The sequence below is a fragment of the Lemur catta genome, chromosome 13 (assembly GCF_020740605.2).
Source record: "Lemur catta isolate mLemCat1 chromosome 13, mLemCat1.pri, whole genome shotgun sequence".
NCBI lineage: Eukaryota > Metazoa > Chordata > Mammalia > Primates > Lemuridae > Lemur > Lemur catta.
The window spans coordinates 69501242-69518800 of record NC_059140.1 but is presented as its reverse complement, the minus strand read 5'-3'; the positions used below and the strand labels follow the sequence as shown (position 1 = coordinate 69518800).

At 36.1% G+C, this 17559-nt stretch overlaps 1 protein-coding gene across 7 annotated transcripts in view; it reads right to left on the bottom strand.

The window, feature by feature from the left end:
• The window catches only part of TRPC4 (transient receptor potential cation channel subfamily C member 4), a 166133-nt gene that overhangs the window by 14919 nt on the left and 133655 nt on the right, over positions 1 to 17559 (bottom strand). For all 7 annotated transcript variants that reach the window (XM_045567646.1, XM_045567648.1, XM_045567649.1 and 4 more), the window contains 2 exons: positions 10574 to 10887; positions 3135 to 3330 (listed from right to left, as the gene is read on the bottom strand). In XM_045567646.1, the coding sequence (XP_045423602.1) occupies positions 3135 to 3330; positions 10574 to 10887 (510 nt within the window). The remainder of the gene's footprint in view (positions 1 to 3134; positions 3331 to 10573; positions 10888 to 17559) is intronic.

Sequence of the window (17559 nt, the reverse complement as noted above, 5' to 3'; positions counted from 1 at the left end):
ACCCAAGGCCTTGTACCCCTGCTTAGTGAATGCCACCTTCACAGATGCTCATGGCTTATCCTTTAGTGTTGCCAGGAAAAGTCTTATTGAGTATGTTTCCATCTGAATAATTCTTGGCCACCTTCAAGCAATAGACATAAACTTAGAGAGAAATTCCTCTAATAAATGTGGAATAGGGCCTCTCTGACACAGCACTGGACCTTGACATAACCTTGGCCAAATGTCACCAGATAGGACTATGGCTAGTTGTTGTCCCCCTCTGCATTTGTTACTCTCTCCCCTTTATTAACCTCCTAGGGGAAGCTTTGGAACATCTGTGGCAATTAGATATAGGGCAGCCAGCCTCTTCTTAAATTAGCCATAAATCTGACTTAAGCAGAAAATCTGGGAAGTAGGAGGTGGTAGAAACTGGGCATACATGCATTTTAGAATTCAGAATAGTTCATTATAACCAATTAATATTATAAACAAGAACTCAGATTTTAGAGTAGAAGAATAGTCTTAGACTATGCTTCATTTTAATATTCCTAAATTGCTGTGTGCTGATGAATGCGTATGTTATAGGGACATTTCTACTCTGTACAATATAGGTTGTAGTCTGGATACTGGACAGACTGTGCTTTCAACAAAAATCACCATACCTAGAAAATGCATGGTCTTCATGATTGCTGAGCAAGTGTCTGATTGTATGGATTGATCCATAAATGGAAACACAGAAGCTGCAGTTTTCCTCCCCTTTCCTCTGCCCTTCCTTTCCTTCTTTATTTCTCCCTCCTTCCCGCTCCCATTTTTTTCTAAACAAGCTCATAGGTTTGGGCTGATTGTGCTGCATTAGTGAAGAAAATTGTATATTGTTTGCTTTAGGCATAGAGAATGGGACTCAGTAGATGTAGCTGAAGGAAATAAAAAGGCAGTCACTTAGATAAAGTGTTGGCCTGTGAATAGCTCCTTCTGATTTTCTGACTCTCAGACAGTCACAAATTATGTCCTTTCACTGCTATCACTAAGCAGGCACTTCCTTTGTTCGTGGTTTGGGATTTTAAGAAGGGCTATAACATTGTCTATAGTGCTTAGAATTCTGGAGACGGAAAGTTCTAAACTGTGGAAGACTAAGCCCACCTTCCACTATTCACCTTCTAACTCCTAGTCAACATTTGAAACTTAGTCTAACTGTTATCTCTCCTGGGAAGACTGCCCAACACCCTTCGGTCTTCATCTGTGTCTTCTCTCCAACCCAAGTCAAGGTCCTGTGCTTTCATAGCATACTCAAATTTCTTTTCTCAATATTGAAATTATTTATTTATTTTTTCCCCTACTATATTACTTTTTTCCTGAGAGTAGAGACTTTTTTTATTCTTTGTATCTCTAAAATCAGGCCTATGCCTGGCATACACTAGGTGTACAATACATTTTAATCAATGAACAAATGAGTGAATGGGAAGCAGGCTTTAGTTATGACCTGCATGATTGCTTCTGCCTTTCAATTGTTAAATGTTCCTCCCTTTTCACATTTTACCCAATGGATTGGGGATAGCAGAACAAAAAGAGAAAGCCAGCAGAGTAGATTCTGCTATTCTGGGACAGGTGAAAGTCAAATGCTTGGCATGTTCATGACCCAAGGAGGCGTCATGCGCAGAATGCTAGGAGGTATGCCCGTCTTAGGTTCTCAATGTCTGCTTTGCTTTCAATAGTCTTAGAGTTTGGACTCAATAAAAATAGAGATTTGAAGATGATTCTCATCTTTGTAAATAAGTTACCTAGAAAAACACACCCCACAAAGAAGCAATAAGAAAATGTCAAACTATTCTTAAATGATCTCTTCTTGATGAAATCGGGACATTTAATGTTTTACAGAATCCAACTTGTTAGCAGCTTAATATTATAATTAGAGGCTTTCTAATTGTTGCTGCTGTTGTTGTTCTAGAAAACAGAACCCACATTTTGGAAATGTGTTGACTGGAGGAATACAGAACTTCTGAAACAAATTTATAGAGACTATAAAAATTTCAGATTGTAAGATGCTTAAATGAAGCTCTATGTATCTACAAGTCTAGACATTCACCTCCAAATCCTTGGACCAAATCCTACGTATACCTATAGGAATTATTATGCATTAGGAGTACTTTAGTCTGTGAGCCAATAAATAAACCCATCTATTTTCATGTTTTATGCAGTTTTTCATCAGTTACAAGTGTCTTATAAGAAAAATTTGCCTCCATAAAGACAGTTTAAGAAAGATTCAGAGTGCTGCTTGACAAAAATTAAAAAAAAAAGTATTAACACATCAGAGGTTTTAACCATAGATTCAAAGATACAATATAATTGTAGTTATTTATGGAGAAAATTGGCAACCTATAATTATGCTTATGAAATGCTACTTGTCTAAGGTGTAAATATGAAAGACATGAGAAATATATTTCATTCCGTTATGAGTTTTGTTGCTATAGCTACTTCTCATAGACATATATCTTTAGTATATTAAATTCAAGTGGATAAAAGGGCTTTGTCTTTCTTGTTTGTTGCTGCTCTTCTAGTTCCTAGAAAAGTACTTGGCAACAGAGTATGTACTCAATAAGTATTTGCTGAATAAGTAAATAAATAGATGAAGCTAAATTGTTTGGATTCCAGGGTTTCAAATAAACACAAATTCTATTATATATTCTACTACGGAGTTCAATGTTACTTCAATATTGCTTTATCTAAGCTTTAGGAAACTGAAAATCCTGTGGCTTTACCATTTACTGGATTGCTCTCTGGGTTTTGTATCTTGCCAGGCAGGCAATGGTAGGGTAAACAGACACGAGGCAAAAACCAGTGGGCACTACACAGAGATGAGCTGCCTAATTGTAAGTCATACTCACTACTGCTTACCATAGCTGACGACTGCCTGGCAACGTGGATTTAGTTTATTTTTTTTTACTCATGTGTAATATGACAAAACAAGACTAATATATAGTCACATATAGTATAATACTGCTCAGAGATTTCAAATTAACTATGTATATCATAAATCTTATCTGTCTCATCAACAGCCAATTATAGATCTTATTTCCTATGATAATAAGATGAAGTATAGCTAGGAACAACACATTCTAGGGGGAATATTGAATTAATATAAAGTTAGTCAAACTTACAGCAATAAGTTGGTAAGAATTATTCATCATAGCTATTAACATGTTGAGTAAAACAACCAGAGAGATGACATTATATGTCCCGAACATGGTGGCACCAACAAACTCAGTGAATTCGTGCTGTGCTTTGACATTGGTCACATATAAATTGATAAGCCCAAATATTGACCAAAAAAGAGACTGGAGGGTCTCAAATAACCTGGAAAAAAGATAAAATGACATTAATAGCTATATTCATAGAACCATTATACAACAAGATATAACAATAGAACTTGGTACTATTACATATCTATATATGATTAAGTTAAAATGCATATCAACATAAAAATAATCTTTTAGGACAATTATAAAATTAAACTTAATAAAAAGAGTGAAAGAAAATTGTTTTCGTCAAACTAGCACAAATGGTATGCTTAATTTTCCTAGGTGTACTTAATCTTCCCCAAAGTTTTGAAAGCTACACTTAGTTTCCCAGCACAGGGTGGTATATATGTGACCCCATAACCTGTTTTTGCATGGCCATTGAACTAAGAATTGTTCTTGATTTCTCAAATGGTTGGGGAGAAAAAAACAAAAGAATAGTAATATTTTGTGACATAGGAAAATCATATAAAATCCACATTTCAATATTCATAAATAATATTTTATTGAAACAAAATCATTCTCATTCACTTATGCATTATTTATGGTTTCTTTTGTGCTACAGTGGCAGAAGGAAGTAATTGCAACAGAGAATGTATGTCTCACAAAGCCTAAAATATTTACTATCTGGTCCTTTGCATAGAAAGTTTGTCTATCCCTGTTCTAGGGCACTAAGTGATAGTTAATAAATGGTAGGTCACAAAGCTTAGGCCTCAAAAATGTCAGTTCTCTTACCTGATTTTGCTTTGGTTGTAGGAGGGTTAAAAACAATGTCATCATGACAGATTCCTACATTTACACTAAAATTGCATGTAGTGCATCCTATAAGATGGCAAAGAGGCTCAGAATGCTTAGATAATAAAATGTGATTTTTTTTTATATTTCAAAGAATATTTTATTCATTCTAGCCAATGAGTGAACTCTGGTGGTTTTATTGAAAGTAAAGTTTCCATAACTTACTCCAAAATGGAATAATAAGCTGAGGAGTATCTGAACCCAAATGGAGATTTGTCTGTTTCAATGGGATCATTATAATTCATTAATATAATGTAATAAAAATATGACAGCTTTTATACTCCTTGAGAAATGGTTAAAATAAGAATATTTAAATTATATTGTAAAAATAAAACAAAAACCTTCTCACACCTGGCATGGTGACTAGGGAGGTAGGATTTCAGACTGTAGGAAGATTGCCATTAGATTGGAATCGTGTTGCAGGACCAAATCAATTACAGTTTCTGGCACCGCCCAACCTGAGTGACATTGTTGCCTGTAGACTCTTATGGAAAGGCTCCTTACCCAGTGACTCCATAAATTAGGTCTACCATGGTGAAGTGACCCAAGGAAAGACAATTCATGTAAGGCCAGTGTGTCGTATGGCATTGTGTAAGGTAAAAATGATCAAATTTCCTTTCTAGGAAAGTTTAACTTAGAAATACTAAGATAATGAGGTAGTTGCCCAAAGGCTCTGATTTGACAGGGGTTATGACATCGAGTCAGGGTCACTGGAATTATGGGATGCCAAGGGTTTGAGACAGCAATAACTAAGAAGCAGAGAATGGACGATGAAAAAGCTAGGCAAGAAGTAAACTCTGAGGATATATATAGTCACTTTAATGCTGATACATAGAGCAAAAATTCCATGCCCCAGCACTGTGTCAACTCCTGATCTTCCTGAAGGTAGGGCTTGCTCTAGATTCTGCCTCAGCCAACGTCAACCTTTGCTCAGAGGATCAAATGGCTGTAGTTCTGTGCATGATTCTTATAACAAAATGCCTGTTACTTGAAATAAGCCATACATTTCTGGTCCATATAACCAGGAGAATCTAACTACAAATGCCTTACCTGGAGTTCAGGGCTTATTTTCCCAAATTTATTGTTTTTTTTTAAAAAAGTAAACAATTTCTTATTTTTAATTGAATAATTATATAAAATTTAATTCGTTATCTTTCCTAGAGCTCTTAAATGATGGAATGACAGATTATTATAAAACGGAAAGGGCACCGACCTGACCAACGTCAGTCAGACTGGGAGTCCTCAACAGAACTTTGTACACTGTGTGAGAGGTGATCGTGTCTGCTTAAAGGGCAGCCCAGATGTCAGATTCCAACAATACGAGGGAGAGTTTAATCTAGTTCATTGACCCTAGACTAAGGCCACTAGAAGTTATTCTTTGAAAAGTTTCTCAGGAAAAAGTAAATTTGGCCCATGGCCATGAATTCTTTATTTTTAGTAACTTTAAGGACAACTGCTAAAATTAATGACAGTCTCCTTTGGATTTAACGTGAAATAATTGTATTCTTTCTTCCCAAAGAGTGTGTATTCTCATTGCGAATATACAAACGTAATTCAGCTCGTTTTTCCTGACATGAATAGCAGTTTAGAGAAAGTTACAAGGTAAATAGCATGAGTTATATGATAAATTATTTAGAATGTTACCACATAAATCTCATAACAGTTGCTTTTTCAAATAAAAACAGCTCAAATAAAAACAGTAATGCAGGATAAGTGGGTTGTTACAGTTGAATGGTACTTATTTGCTTCTGTCTAAATAAGTACTACTAATTTTTAGGGAACACTAGTAAACCCTTCAGCAAAATATTTATCGGCATTTTAAAATTAAAATTTTAAAACGGGAAAATTCAAAACAAAATGACATTTTATGATTAACTATAGAATTTATTCTTTCTTTCTTTTATTTTTCTTCTTTCAGTGGAATGAATCAGTGGTGAGATTTACAGAATAGTTCCATGTAACTGAAATATATTTACATCTCATATAAATTAAGATACTGGTATCAAGGTATTTCTAAATAAAATGTTCTTTTATTAGGTGAGTTTTTAAAACATCAATTTCGATTAACATTCAAAGCCATTGCTTCCAGAAATATTTTAATCCTTAGTGGTTCCCAAATCTATTGAGATCAAGACTGCCATAGATTTAAGGATCATTAGTTGCATCACATATCAGAATGCCTTTATGTGACTAATATGTTCCTTATTCTGTGGTGAGATGAGGAATGAAAACTTCCCAAGATAATGCCACAACTTAATTAAGCGATAGCACAAGACCTGGGCTGAAGAGAGTTTGTATGGGTTGAGGTTCTGTCTTCCTGAAGATATTTTGTCTATTGTCTTTTGAATATATTTCTCTATAGCTATTTTATATGATTAGCTTGTTTCCCTGGTTATATACTTAAGACCAGAAAAACTGAACAAGTGAAAAAGGTAATGTACTCCACAGTTGAAGTTTTCCTCTATTCCATGAGACTAAAATGATGAGCAAGCATAAATTAACACAAAACCCATCTGAATATTTGATCTTTAGTGTATAAGCAAAAATGTAATACTGAAACAAATAAAGTGTTACTTTAATTGGCCAGTTCCAACCATTAGGAATACAGCTCCAACAAACATAAAGGAGCTTTATCTAACAAGCATAACCAGTCACAAAGCCTGTGCCCTTGTAGGAGAGCTCCTTCCCAAGGACTATATTAGCTCAAAATTGTATATAGAATAATTTCAGTGACTAAACATTTGCTTTCTCTTAGTGACATGTAGTTTTTCTCATGTTAATAACAAAACAGCCTGGAAAGGAGCAGGAAGTGTCCATTCCCTGGTGGGAAAATGCATGGAGAGGCATAGGAGACAAGGACCACAGGCTGTGACCACTGCGAGTTCACAGTCAGGGGACCAGGAAAGGCATCCTGGAAAAGGTATATCTGAGGTAGGATTTGGAAAAAAGAACAAAATTTTACCAAATGGGAGGGCAGAACAAGGGCATTCTGGGATGAGGAAGGAAATAACATATTTGGAGATTTATAAGCCATTAGGAAATGTCGAACAGGAGAGTGTGGTTGGGGAATTGAGAAGGATGAAACCAGAACTAGAAAAGGAGGCAAGGGGCAGATCACTGAAGCACTTCATATGTCAAGATAAGGAATGTGGCTGTTATCTGTTAAGGAATGGGAAGCCATTCCATATTTTAAACAGGAGCCTGCGATTTGGCTTTGGAGAGCTCATTCAGGAAGCAGGATGGAAGATATTTGAAGGAAGGCAGAGCCCAGGGGCAAGAGAACTTGTACTTAGGCATGGGCAGTGAGCAAGGGGAGACAGTGCCAAGATAAAGAGAGCAGGAATAGATGTTTATTGAGTGACTACATGTGGAAGGCGTGGGGGAAAGGAAAGATCTACTATAAAACACTGGGTGGATTGTGGTAGCACTGGCTAAAATGGCAGCTGAAGAGGAGGAAGACTAAGGTTTGAGAGAGACCCCGATGAGTTCTCTTTGCTTGAATTTAAGTCTTGAGGAGACATACATGGAGAGGTATCCAACAGACAGTTGGATGTATACGCAACCTGGGGACAGAAATCTGTGCTAGTGATATGAATATAGAAGTCATCTCTTAGACACACAGGGCCAAATCCGTAGGCATATGCGAGTTTTCACAGGGACACTGTTAAGAGCATCTGAGGTTAGTATGCTAAGGCAGATCACTATTTAAAAGCAGTAATTGCAATATAATTCTCAGAGTAAAGTGAAAAGGTTGGAGAGGTGAGAGGTGAAGTGAAAAAAAAAAAAAGTAACACAGAAGTTAAAGGAGGACAAGATTCCAAAAAATGGAAGTGTTAAAAAGGGTCAAATGAGGCAAACATATTAAGTAAGATGTAAACAGATAAACATCTCCTGGTGGAGGTGACAAGAGGAGGCTCCAGATGGTATTTACTACAGTAGTTTTAGTGACTGATGGAAACAGAAGCCAAATTGCAATTGAATGAAGAATGAATGAGAGATGAGGAAACAAGATATCTTCTATGGGCTTCTTTTTTAGAGTTGCTTGGATGAAAAGGAAGGAGAGTGACAGGAGTAGTAGCTAAAGGGAAACCCCGGGTTCAAAGTTTCAGCATATGTTTGTAGCCTGAGTGGAAGGAGTGACAGAGAGGGAACCCTGTGAGAGATAATACTCTACCACTACCAGTCATGGGAATAGTAAGAGTAGCTCACATTTTTTTATGACATTGTACAACAGGCACTGTGTTAGGTACCTTACATGAGTTATTACATTTTTTAACCCTCATATGGAATAATATCTCTGAAATGGTGGGTAGTAAAAAAAAGTCTGAAATGTATGGAAGATACAGAATTACAAAAAGAAAATTGAAAACCAACAAAATCACAGAAATAAGATGTTAAGCAGGAGCCTTGAGAGCATCATTACATATCCTCTGACAATAATTGATATCCCTTATGCTCTGAAACAAGGTCATCAAGGGAAGGGGACTTGTGCCTTGTACATTCTACTTAATAATACTAGGGGTTATCAATATACTTTTTAGTTTTTGAATATCTTAAAGCAAAAATAATTTGTTGGGTGCAGATTTATATTCCTCTATCTGGAAAAAAATAATTCAGGTGGAACAACTGATTTATTTGGGTTGAATGATTTGGGCTATTAATATTTGAGATATGCAATTATCTGTTGCTTTTCATGATAATAGAGGAAACAGATATTGGTAAAGTAATATATAATACAAATAATCTAATATATAATATTTTCTTTTGGAATACAATTTATATTAGATGTTTCACATCAGACTTGTGTAGCCACAATCTTCTTGGACTGACGTTATAATTAGTTTGCAATATGTAATTATTTGCTAAGAAACCAATAATAGGAACAAGAGGATTCCTAGGAATTTTAGGGAATCATAAATCAGGATAGTGCTAGGCGTAAGCTTGTTGACTGCTGAGAAATCAGATAGGTCAGAAGGGTTGAGTCTAGGAACCAGAGCTTTTTCCTGAGAGGACCTTGGGGATAACACAGTTCTAGGTGTTAGTTCTAGGTGGTGGGAAGTTCTGCCTCTGGAGGACAAAGCAGGGGATCAGAAGGATATGGCAACAGACACAGATGGGGTGGTCTTGGCAAGCAGTGTGCATCAGGGTATGCCGTATATACAGTAACAAGAAAGCTGTGAAAGGCAGAGTGTGCAAAAGGGTCTCTGATGGAAATCCAGGAGACTAGCCAGTAGGCAAAATATCCAGGAAGGTTGTTAGAGACAGAATTCCCATTTATGAAGGGAGAGAGCTTGGTGGGATCTGACCAGTGTAAATCCCTAGTCCTAGTTACCCTGGCCAAGTTAGCAAGTCAAGGATCACAAGTGAGGGGGGAAAGATAAGTTCAGATATCAAAACCAAGACGTCATCCAAGACCACGCTAGTTAGGATGATTTTGTGTTTTCTTTATGATCCATGGTTTGTATCAAATCTATTTCTGAAAGGAATTGAGGATCCTAAGACTGAGATTAAAATTTTATGTACAAATAAACAGATGTTGATTAATTAAAATGGAGTTTTAAATATTGGCATTAAAGATAAAACAGATGTGGAATTAAGCCAACAAAGCATGTTAGCTATCTGTGATTTAGTTTATATGAGATAATTGATTTTCTCCCACTCGAGAAATTACCGTCCTCTCCTATATTAAACACAATTCTTTGATGGCCTCAAAATAAGGTTGGGCTTTTAAAATCACCTACAAAATCATAGAGTATTCATATGCGGTTGCTATGCAGAAGAAAATCACCTGGCTTCTTAATTCATATGCTAATTAATCATATTTTATCAGAGTGGGACGGAAATGGGCACAGACACGTAGAGGCATATTTTATGAGAGCTGTGTGAGCATCAGACACGGTGCTCACAGGCCTGGGCTGTCAGTAAAGCCGATTATGAGAATTACTGGAGGTTGACAAAGGATGGTGCCTATTTCTCATTCGATATAGGGGCAGAGAGTTTTACGTGCGTAATCATAATGGCTAAGTTAGTCTTGGGTTTCCATTGTGAATTATTTTAAATGCTTAAATTTTGTGTAGGGAACTAGAAGACATGTGAAAAGACTTTAGTACCTCGAAAACCCATGAGGAAACATTGAAACGTACTTGGATTTTCTAACATGATTGGTTTTACATTTGCTCCATCTTTTAATGTCCTGTCAATAGTACATAGGTTTCCTTTATTATTCCACATTTTAAAAACAGTCTAATAATATAGCTTTCCTTCTAATGAGGTCATTTAAAAGAAAAGGTGATTTTACTAAAACTTAAAATAAGTGTAGCAGGTATTTTTTTTAGGTCAGAAAGATTCATTTCTATTCAAAGCTATGCTAATTCTGTTTTCTGCATGAAGCATAATTTTAATTCCCCATTTTGTTTGCAACCATTTGTCATGGATTTTTCAAGTTCATGAAATGTGCACTCTAAATGGTGCACAGCATTACCAGTAGAAATGTCTATTGGACTTACGTTGAAAACGCATTATTCTGCTTTTCACATCGTATGCCTTTGCAGCTTAATCCTTTTGTTTCTTCATAATAGAAGTACAATTGATTTAGGCCATTTGCAAATGCTAGCAACACAAGGCAGTATATGAATAGAAACTTCAAAATGTCCAGGAGCATTCTTCCCAGGGATATTTGCAGGGGTCCCAGGTGAGAATTTGCAGTAAACAGTGAGATCAGACGCAAGGAACTGAAGATGTTTGCAATAGCAAATAAAGCCTCTGCCACCAGAGTGGGATGCCACATGTCCCAAGATTCTCGTGGATTAAGAGCACTGTACTGGAGAAAACAGAGAAACAAAGGGAAAGTAAATCAAACCCGTGCATATGAATATGTCAAGTTCAGACTCCACAGCTTTTTTAGGTCCACCAAGCATAATGACCGATTGTCAGGAAGCTGAAGTCCTCCATGATGGTGGCAGCAACATTGATCTACACAAAAACAAAAGTTTATTTATTTATAATTTATGAGCTTTAGTTTCAAAGTGGTCTTCCAGTTCTGTCCTTGTCAATTGTAGTTTTTGTTAACATGTTAATTACATATGTCCTTGAATTTTGTAATGCTCTTTAAAAAAAGAAAAAGAAAATGTTTTATAAGGCAAAAGAAACCCCATCTAATTTTATATTGGGAAAAGATTGCAATATCTTGATAGCAAAGAAAACTACATTATAAAGAGAAACTATGAAATTATGAACAAAATCATCAATGACCTCACTTATAATATTTGACACACTTGCCAATTCTAGAGGAATACATGTAGCATACAAATTACCTATGACTGAGTGAAAATAGTTGTCTGTTGCCATGGAAATAGTAATGGCCAATATGGGCATAAACATCAGTGCTTTTTATCTGGTAAATCCTAAATGTAAATCCTACCTAATTTAGAAATTGTCCTGGTGGTCACTGAATTGCTAATTTTTTATATTTAATATGTAAAAAATATAATATTTATCTGAACATACTTTAATTAGATAAAATATGTGATCAGAGAAAAGCATATTTGCTACTTTAAATTTTGGTCAGCAGTTATTTAAAAAGTAAATGAATTAATTAAAATGTTAGCTTTGAATTACCCTGATGTTGAACACTAAAAAGAGCAAAATGGAATTTATCCCTTGTACTATTCAGGTAAATTTGTGTCCTTTTTACAAAAGGGTCAAATATGCGCTTTAAACTATTGCAATATGGAAACCTATAATTAAATTTGTATTAGAACTGAACAATGAATTTAATTTTTTATCACTAAATATATGTCTAGACAACAGGATCTTTTTCCTAATGATCATGTAAGAAAAAAAGAAAGTTCTATGAGCCCTTTCAGAATAATTTCCTTCTTTTTATAGTTCATCTTACGCCAAAGACCTTTACAAATGTTAATCCATTAATTTTCCTTGAAACTAATAGATAGTACGTTTTAATCGCCCCGGGGAGAAAATGCATCACAAGCTCCTGATCTTATTCAACACTCAGACTCTTGCTTGACTGACAGTTTAAAACAATCAAGTTTCAACCAGAAGAAAATTATTTTCTATTTTTAAATCTTGATAAATGTTCTTGAACATTCCCACGCATAGCTTTAGCATAAAATAGCTAATTATCGAAGATGCAGAAAAAAAAAGTTAAGATATTTTTTCTTATTCATTATAACAGGAAACGCTGGGACACCAAACACTACCTAAATTCTCTCAATTTAGTCCCCCCATACATGACACCTCCTTTTTCTTCAGAGACCAAGATTGCATTACCCATCCTTTCCCCACTTCTCTCTTAAAGGACACACATGCCTAAGTTCCAAACAACTTCCTCTATGTTGACAGCTAATTCTATTTCTGTTTTTTTACTGAATATAGCTTAGGACTATATTTCAAAATGTACAAAAAAATGAAACAAGGAGTATTCTTAAGAATGCAATCAGTTTTTTGAACTTCTTACGACATTCAACACAATACCATGCATATTGTGGGTGCTCAAGAAATATTTTCTTTTGTCTAGTGTTCATACTCCAGTGAGCAGACAGGCACAAGTAATTATAATAAAAATGCACTAAGAGATGAACACAAAGTGCTGAGAGAATAGAGAAGAGGAAGTGATTAATTCTGTCTGGGGCTTGTGAGGCTAGGAGTAGATGGAGATTATATGTTGTCAGAGCTTTAAGCGTGCTTCAAACCTCAGGCAGATGCTGTGCCTTGCTCTAGGTGCACATCCATGGCAGCTGGATGTAGTGTCCATTATCACACCCTGACTAGGTCCTGCTCTGTTATGGGCGTGCTGGGCATAGTGAATTATCTCAGCTGGGACTCAAAAAATCATAAGAGGACGGTTTTCTATTTTACAGATTCTGCCCCCGTATAATTATCCAAGTTGGCTTCAGAGTCTAGCACTTTTACTAAGTGTCAGGAAACAATGCTACATGAATATGTCCACTTTATGCAAGGTCAAGGCCTTCTGAGCAAAACATTCCTGGCATCTGAATTAAAGGATGCATGAACGGCAAACAATTCTTGCAAGTTAAAGATAGAGACCTCCTGAGAGACTAGAAACATCTCCCCTGGAGCCATCTGCTTACATTCTCAGAATAATAAACCTAGAGGCCTTTGCATCCCCAGAGAGAATTTATTTACTTTAGAAAGTTAAGGTCTTTCTCTTTTCTTCTCCGGGGAAAGATGGGCAGCTGGCTCAGCTGCACCATATAAATTGTGGGATTCATAATCTCCAAGTTTCTCTCCTCTGGTACAAACCCTTGTACATCTGGCTCTCCTAGGGGACCGGGGTGGGGTGTGGGGAACCAATACTAAGATTGCTATATGGGTAAATAATTTATCTGTTCTCTGATCCAAAAACACTCACTTCTTGTCAGGGATAAATAGACATATAAACATTGAGCAATTATCTCTTGATTTCATTCTTTTAAGTTTTGCTTTTGAAATTTTTTTTCCATTATTCACATATATATTTTCTTAGATTTTTAAATATAGTCATAGTTTTGCAAAGTGACTTTTTTTTTTTGAGACAGAGTCTTGCTCTGTCACCCCAAGTAGAGCGCAGTGGCATCATCGTAGCTCACTGCAGTCTCCAACTCCTGGGCTCAAGGACCCTTCTGCCTCAGCCTCCCAAGTAGCTGGGACTATAGGTGTGCACCACTAGACCGGCTAATTTTTCTATTTTTATTAGAGACTGGTCTTGCTCTTGTTCTGGGTGGTCTTGAACTCCTGGAGTCAAACAATCCTCCTGCCTTGGCCTCCCAGAGTGCTAGGATTATAGGCATGAGCCTCTGTGCCCAGCCTACAAAGTGATTTGTAAAATTCTTACAAATCCTGTTTTTTGAATTTATAGAGAATAACTGTAATTCTTCAATCATCAAATATATTTTCCACACCTATTATCAGGAATTAAAATATTAATATGAATTTTTAAAATGTTCTTTAGTTCTATTATTTAAAAACTATTTATAAAATCTACAATCCTTTTTTATCTTTGCATGTTTGTGCTGCCTCTTCTCAGTATATTTTATAGGTTTCTCTGTCTCACCTGCCCCTTAAATGTTGTTTGCCTTTCAAGCCTCTTCTCTTCTCTTTCTACCCACTTTCCCTGGATGACGTTTCCCAACGCTACATCTCCAGCCCAGCCTTCTCACCTTACAGTCCTGTTGTACGTTCTACTTTTGGATTGACTTTTCCACTTGGATAATATTGCACAGGCATCTCAAATTCACAAACCAAAAATGGAACATATCACCTTTTCATCCCCAAATTCCTTCTCATTTATGCCTTCTGATCTTAGTGAATGGCAACAGATCGCCCAAGTCAGAATTTAAGGTTCATTCTACAGTCTTACCTTCCAAAATCCCAGCATCTAAACCTGAATCTTATACACATTGCTATCTTCTCTTCCTCAGCACACTCACTGTCCTAAAACAGCTCCTCTTTGTGTCTCAGACATAATTATAATAGCTTCCTAATTGCCCTCCCTGCCTTGAATCCTGTCTCCTTAATCATCTATTTCCTCCAGAATGATCTTTTAAAGGCGCCAATCAGACTATGTTACATATTGCTTAATATTCGTCACTGAATGCATTGTCCTTGAGATGACCATCTGATTTCTTAGCATGTCACACAAAGCCTCTGGAATCTGTGTTCTGACTTCCTTTGAAGATTTACCTGCCACTTGTCCCCAGTTAGGTAACTAATGCTCCTCTGGCTCAAACCTTCAGCATTGGTAATTCCCCAAATTAGCCACACATTCTTACTGAAATGCCTTTCCATGAACATTGATCCATTTGTCTAAAATTAATTTAAATTCTAATTATTTTGACTCTTAGGATGTTATTAATTCATCAAGTATATGCCAGGTGCTTTGTCTGTGTTAGGCACTATCTTCGGAGTTCATAGTGGTGATCGAGGAACATACCATATGGGTTTATAATATGGTGAAGAAGACAAACATTTATCAAGTAATATTAATCCTTCCCCTGACAAGTACTCTGACTGCAGATCTGCAGCTGAGTGGACACTAGGATCCTGCTGACCAGAGCTGGTAGCTTCACATTGTAGAATCATCTTTGAGGGAGAAATCAAAAGCTATCCTAAACACCTATAGCCCTTCTAGGGTCACCAATTCCTGTTTTGCTCTTTCTCTTAAGTACTGTGTTTACTTTTCAGTCTATACCTACCCTTGTTTAGTTTTGCCCCAAGCCTTTATTTCTACTCAGATTCTTTTATAAGGGAACTGCTCCTTTTGCAGATTTACATGATAGAATATATACCTTCAGATTACTTGTCAGTTTTTCATGCAGAAAGCTTGGTCTAATGTATTAATATTTTTAGGTGCTGCACATCTAGTCAAGTGCTTTATATATGATGGAAGCTCAAAAACCACTCTAGGGAGAAGAATTATAGACATAATCAAAGGCAGGGTGGTTAGAGAAGATGGATCTGTTAACAGAGAAAGATGAATTAAATCACAATATTGGATCATAAGTTTCTTGAATGTAGGAAAATATATGCTAGTTCATATTTATGTCCTCTAAAGTCTCTGATGCATGCATACTTGTGAAAGTTAAGTAATCAAAATAAGTAAAAATTAAATTTATATAAAATGAAAATATTTGTGATATGAGACTAAATAGAAAACATATATTGGTTTTAATGTGTGTTTTACAAGGTGAAAATATTTCCCTTTTTACAAATTCATTAGATAATTAGTAGTGAAAGACCAAAAAGACCAGGTATTTATACCAGGAAGGCATATGATTTTTCTCCTCTAGTAGATAATTCTAGATTAAACAACTAATATTAAAATCTCTACAGATCTCTGCCATAAAACTAAAGAATATCTTAGAAAATCCCATGAGATTGGGAGTAGACTACAGTTACATAGTTTATAAAATGGAAACTGCAGTATTTGCCCTTTCTAGCAGATAATAGAAGTGATCAATGAGATAGATAGAACTACTTAGAATGGTGTTATAAAACAAAGCCATCATGGCTGTTAAAACAAATGCTCTTATTCATAATAATTTTGATTTTTGAAAATATTACTTAAATTACACAATGGAGAAGGTATAACAGTTTAATCATTTCTGCCAAATGACTGAAGATAATTATAAGAGATAATTTCTACATATAGAAAAGGGGTTGAGTAATATTTAGGAATAAACCAGCCCTAATGAAGCTGAAGTGACATTTTATTATTGTACCCCCAGGCATCAACAAGCTCCAGATTAACTAATACTTCATACATAGTGCAAAGAGAAAATAATTGACAAACTTTCCTCTTGAGGATTAGAAGCAAATTAAAAAAAAATCCAGAATCCATGAGCTGTAAAATGCCATTGAATAAGAGTATTCAAGAAAGCACCACACAACCTTGCACTTAAAGAGAAGAATATTGAAGTCATATATATTTTTGTGCTCTGTCTTTGCATATTATAATGCTGTTGCATTGCATATAAAAATTAAGAGCAACTACTGAGTGCTTATATTGGTTCTGTTCTCTGGCATTAAATGTTTATTGATTTAATCTTCACAAACATGCTATGAGGTTTGATTACTGTTATTGTTTTACAGAAGAGAAATCTGAAGCATAGATTAAGTATTAACTTGCTCCAAGTTACACAGGTAGGAAGTGATAAAAGCAGTAGTCACATCAAGCGTGGATTTAGAGTCCAAACTCAACCATGGCCTTGGTTAGAAGGGTCATTTTGTTTGTGTTCTAAAAAGATCTCCCTTACAAGTGGATGAATTGAAAAAGGATGGATGCCATGAACTGAATTATGCCCCCCTGCCACTGTCACCATAATTAATATGCTGGAGCCCCGCAGTGTGGTGGCATTTGGAGATGGTACCTTTGGAAGGCCATTAGGTTTAGATGAGCTCATGAGGGTGGGGCCTTCTTGATTAGATTAGTGTCCTTATGAGGAGAGACACCAGGGAGTTTGCTCTCTCTCTCCCTGCAGAGTGAGGACACGAGGAGAAAGCCAGGAAGAGAACCCTTACCAGAAACCAACCATGCTGCCACCTTGATCTCAGACTTCCAGGCTCCAGAACTGCAAGAAATACATTTCTTTTGTTTAAGCCACCCAGTCTAAGGTATTTTATTGTGACAACCTGAGCTGACTAATACAATGGACCAATTAAACAAGGGTTGTCCCCATTGCAGACATATTTTAAAAGGTTCTCCTTCTGAACAGAATAATTATAACAAAGTTTCCCTTTTTATATAATGACACAGATTTTTGGTCCAGTTCCATGACTTGGCCAAAAAGACCTAGGACTAGATTTTGTTCCTGTTCAGGCACCCTCAGATAGGAGGCAGAACCTGTACAATCCCAGCAGAGCTGCCAGTTATAACCATTTGGTGATCCCGCCTGAAGTACAATAGATGAATCTGTTGTTTACCAGGGAGCAGTATTAGGATGATTTCATCTACCTTCTACTTCATAATTAAATT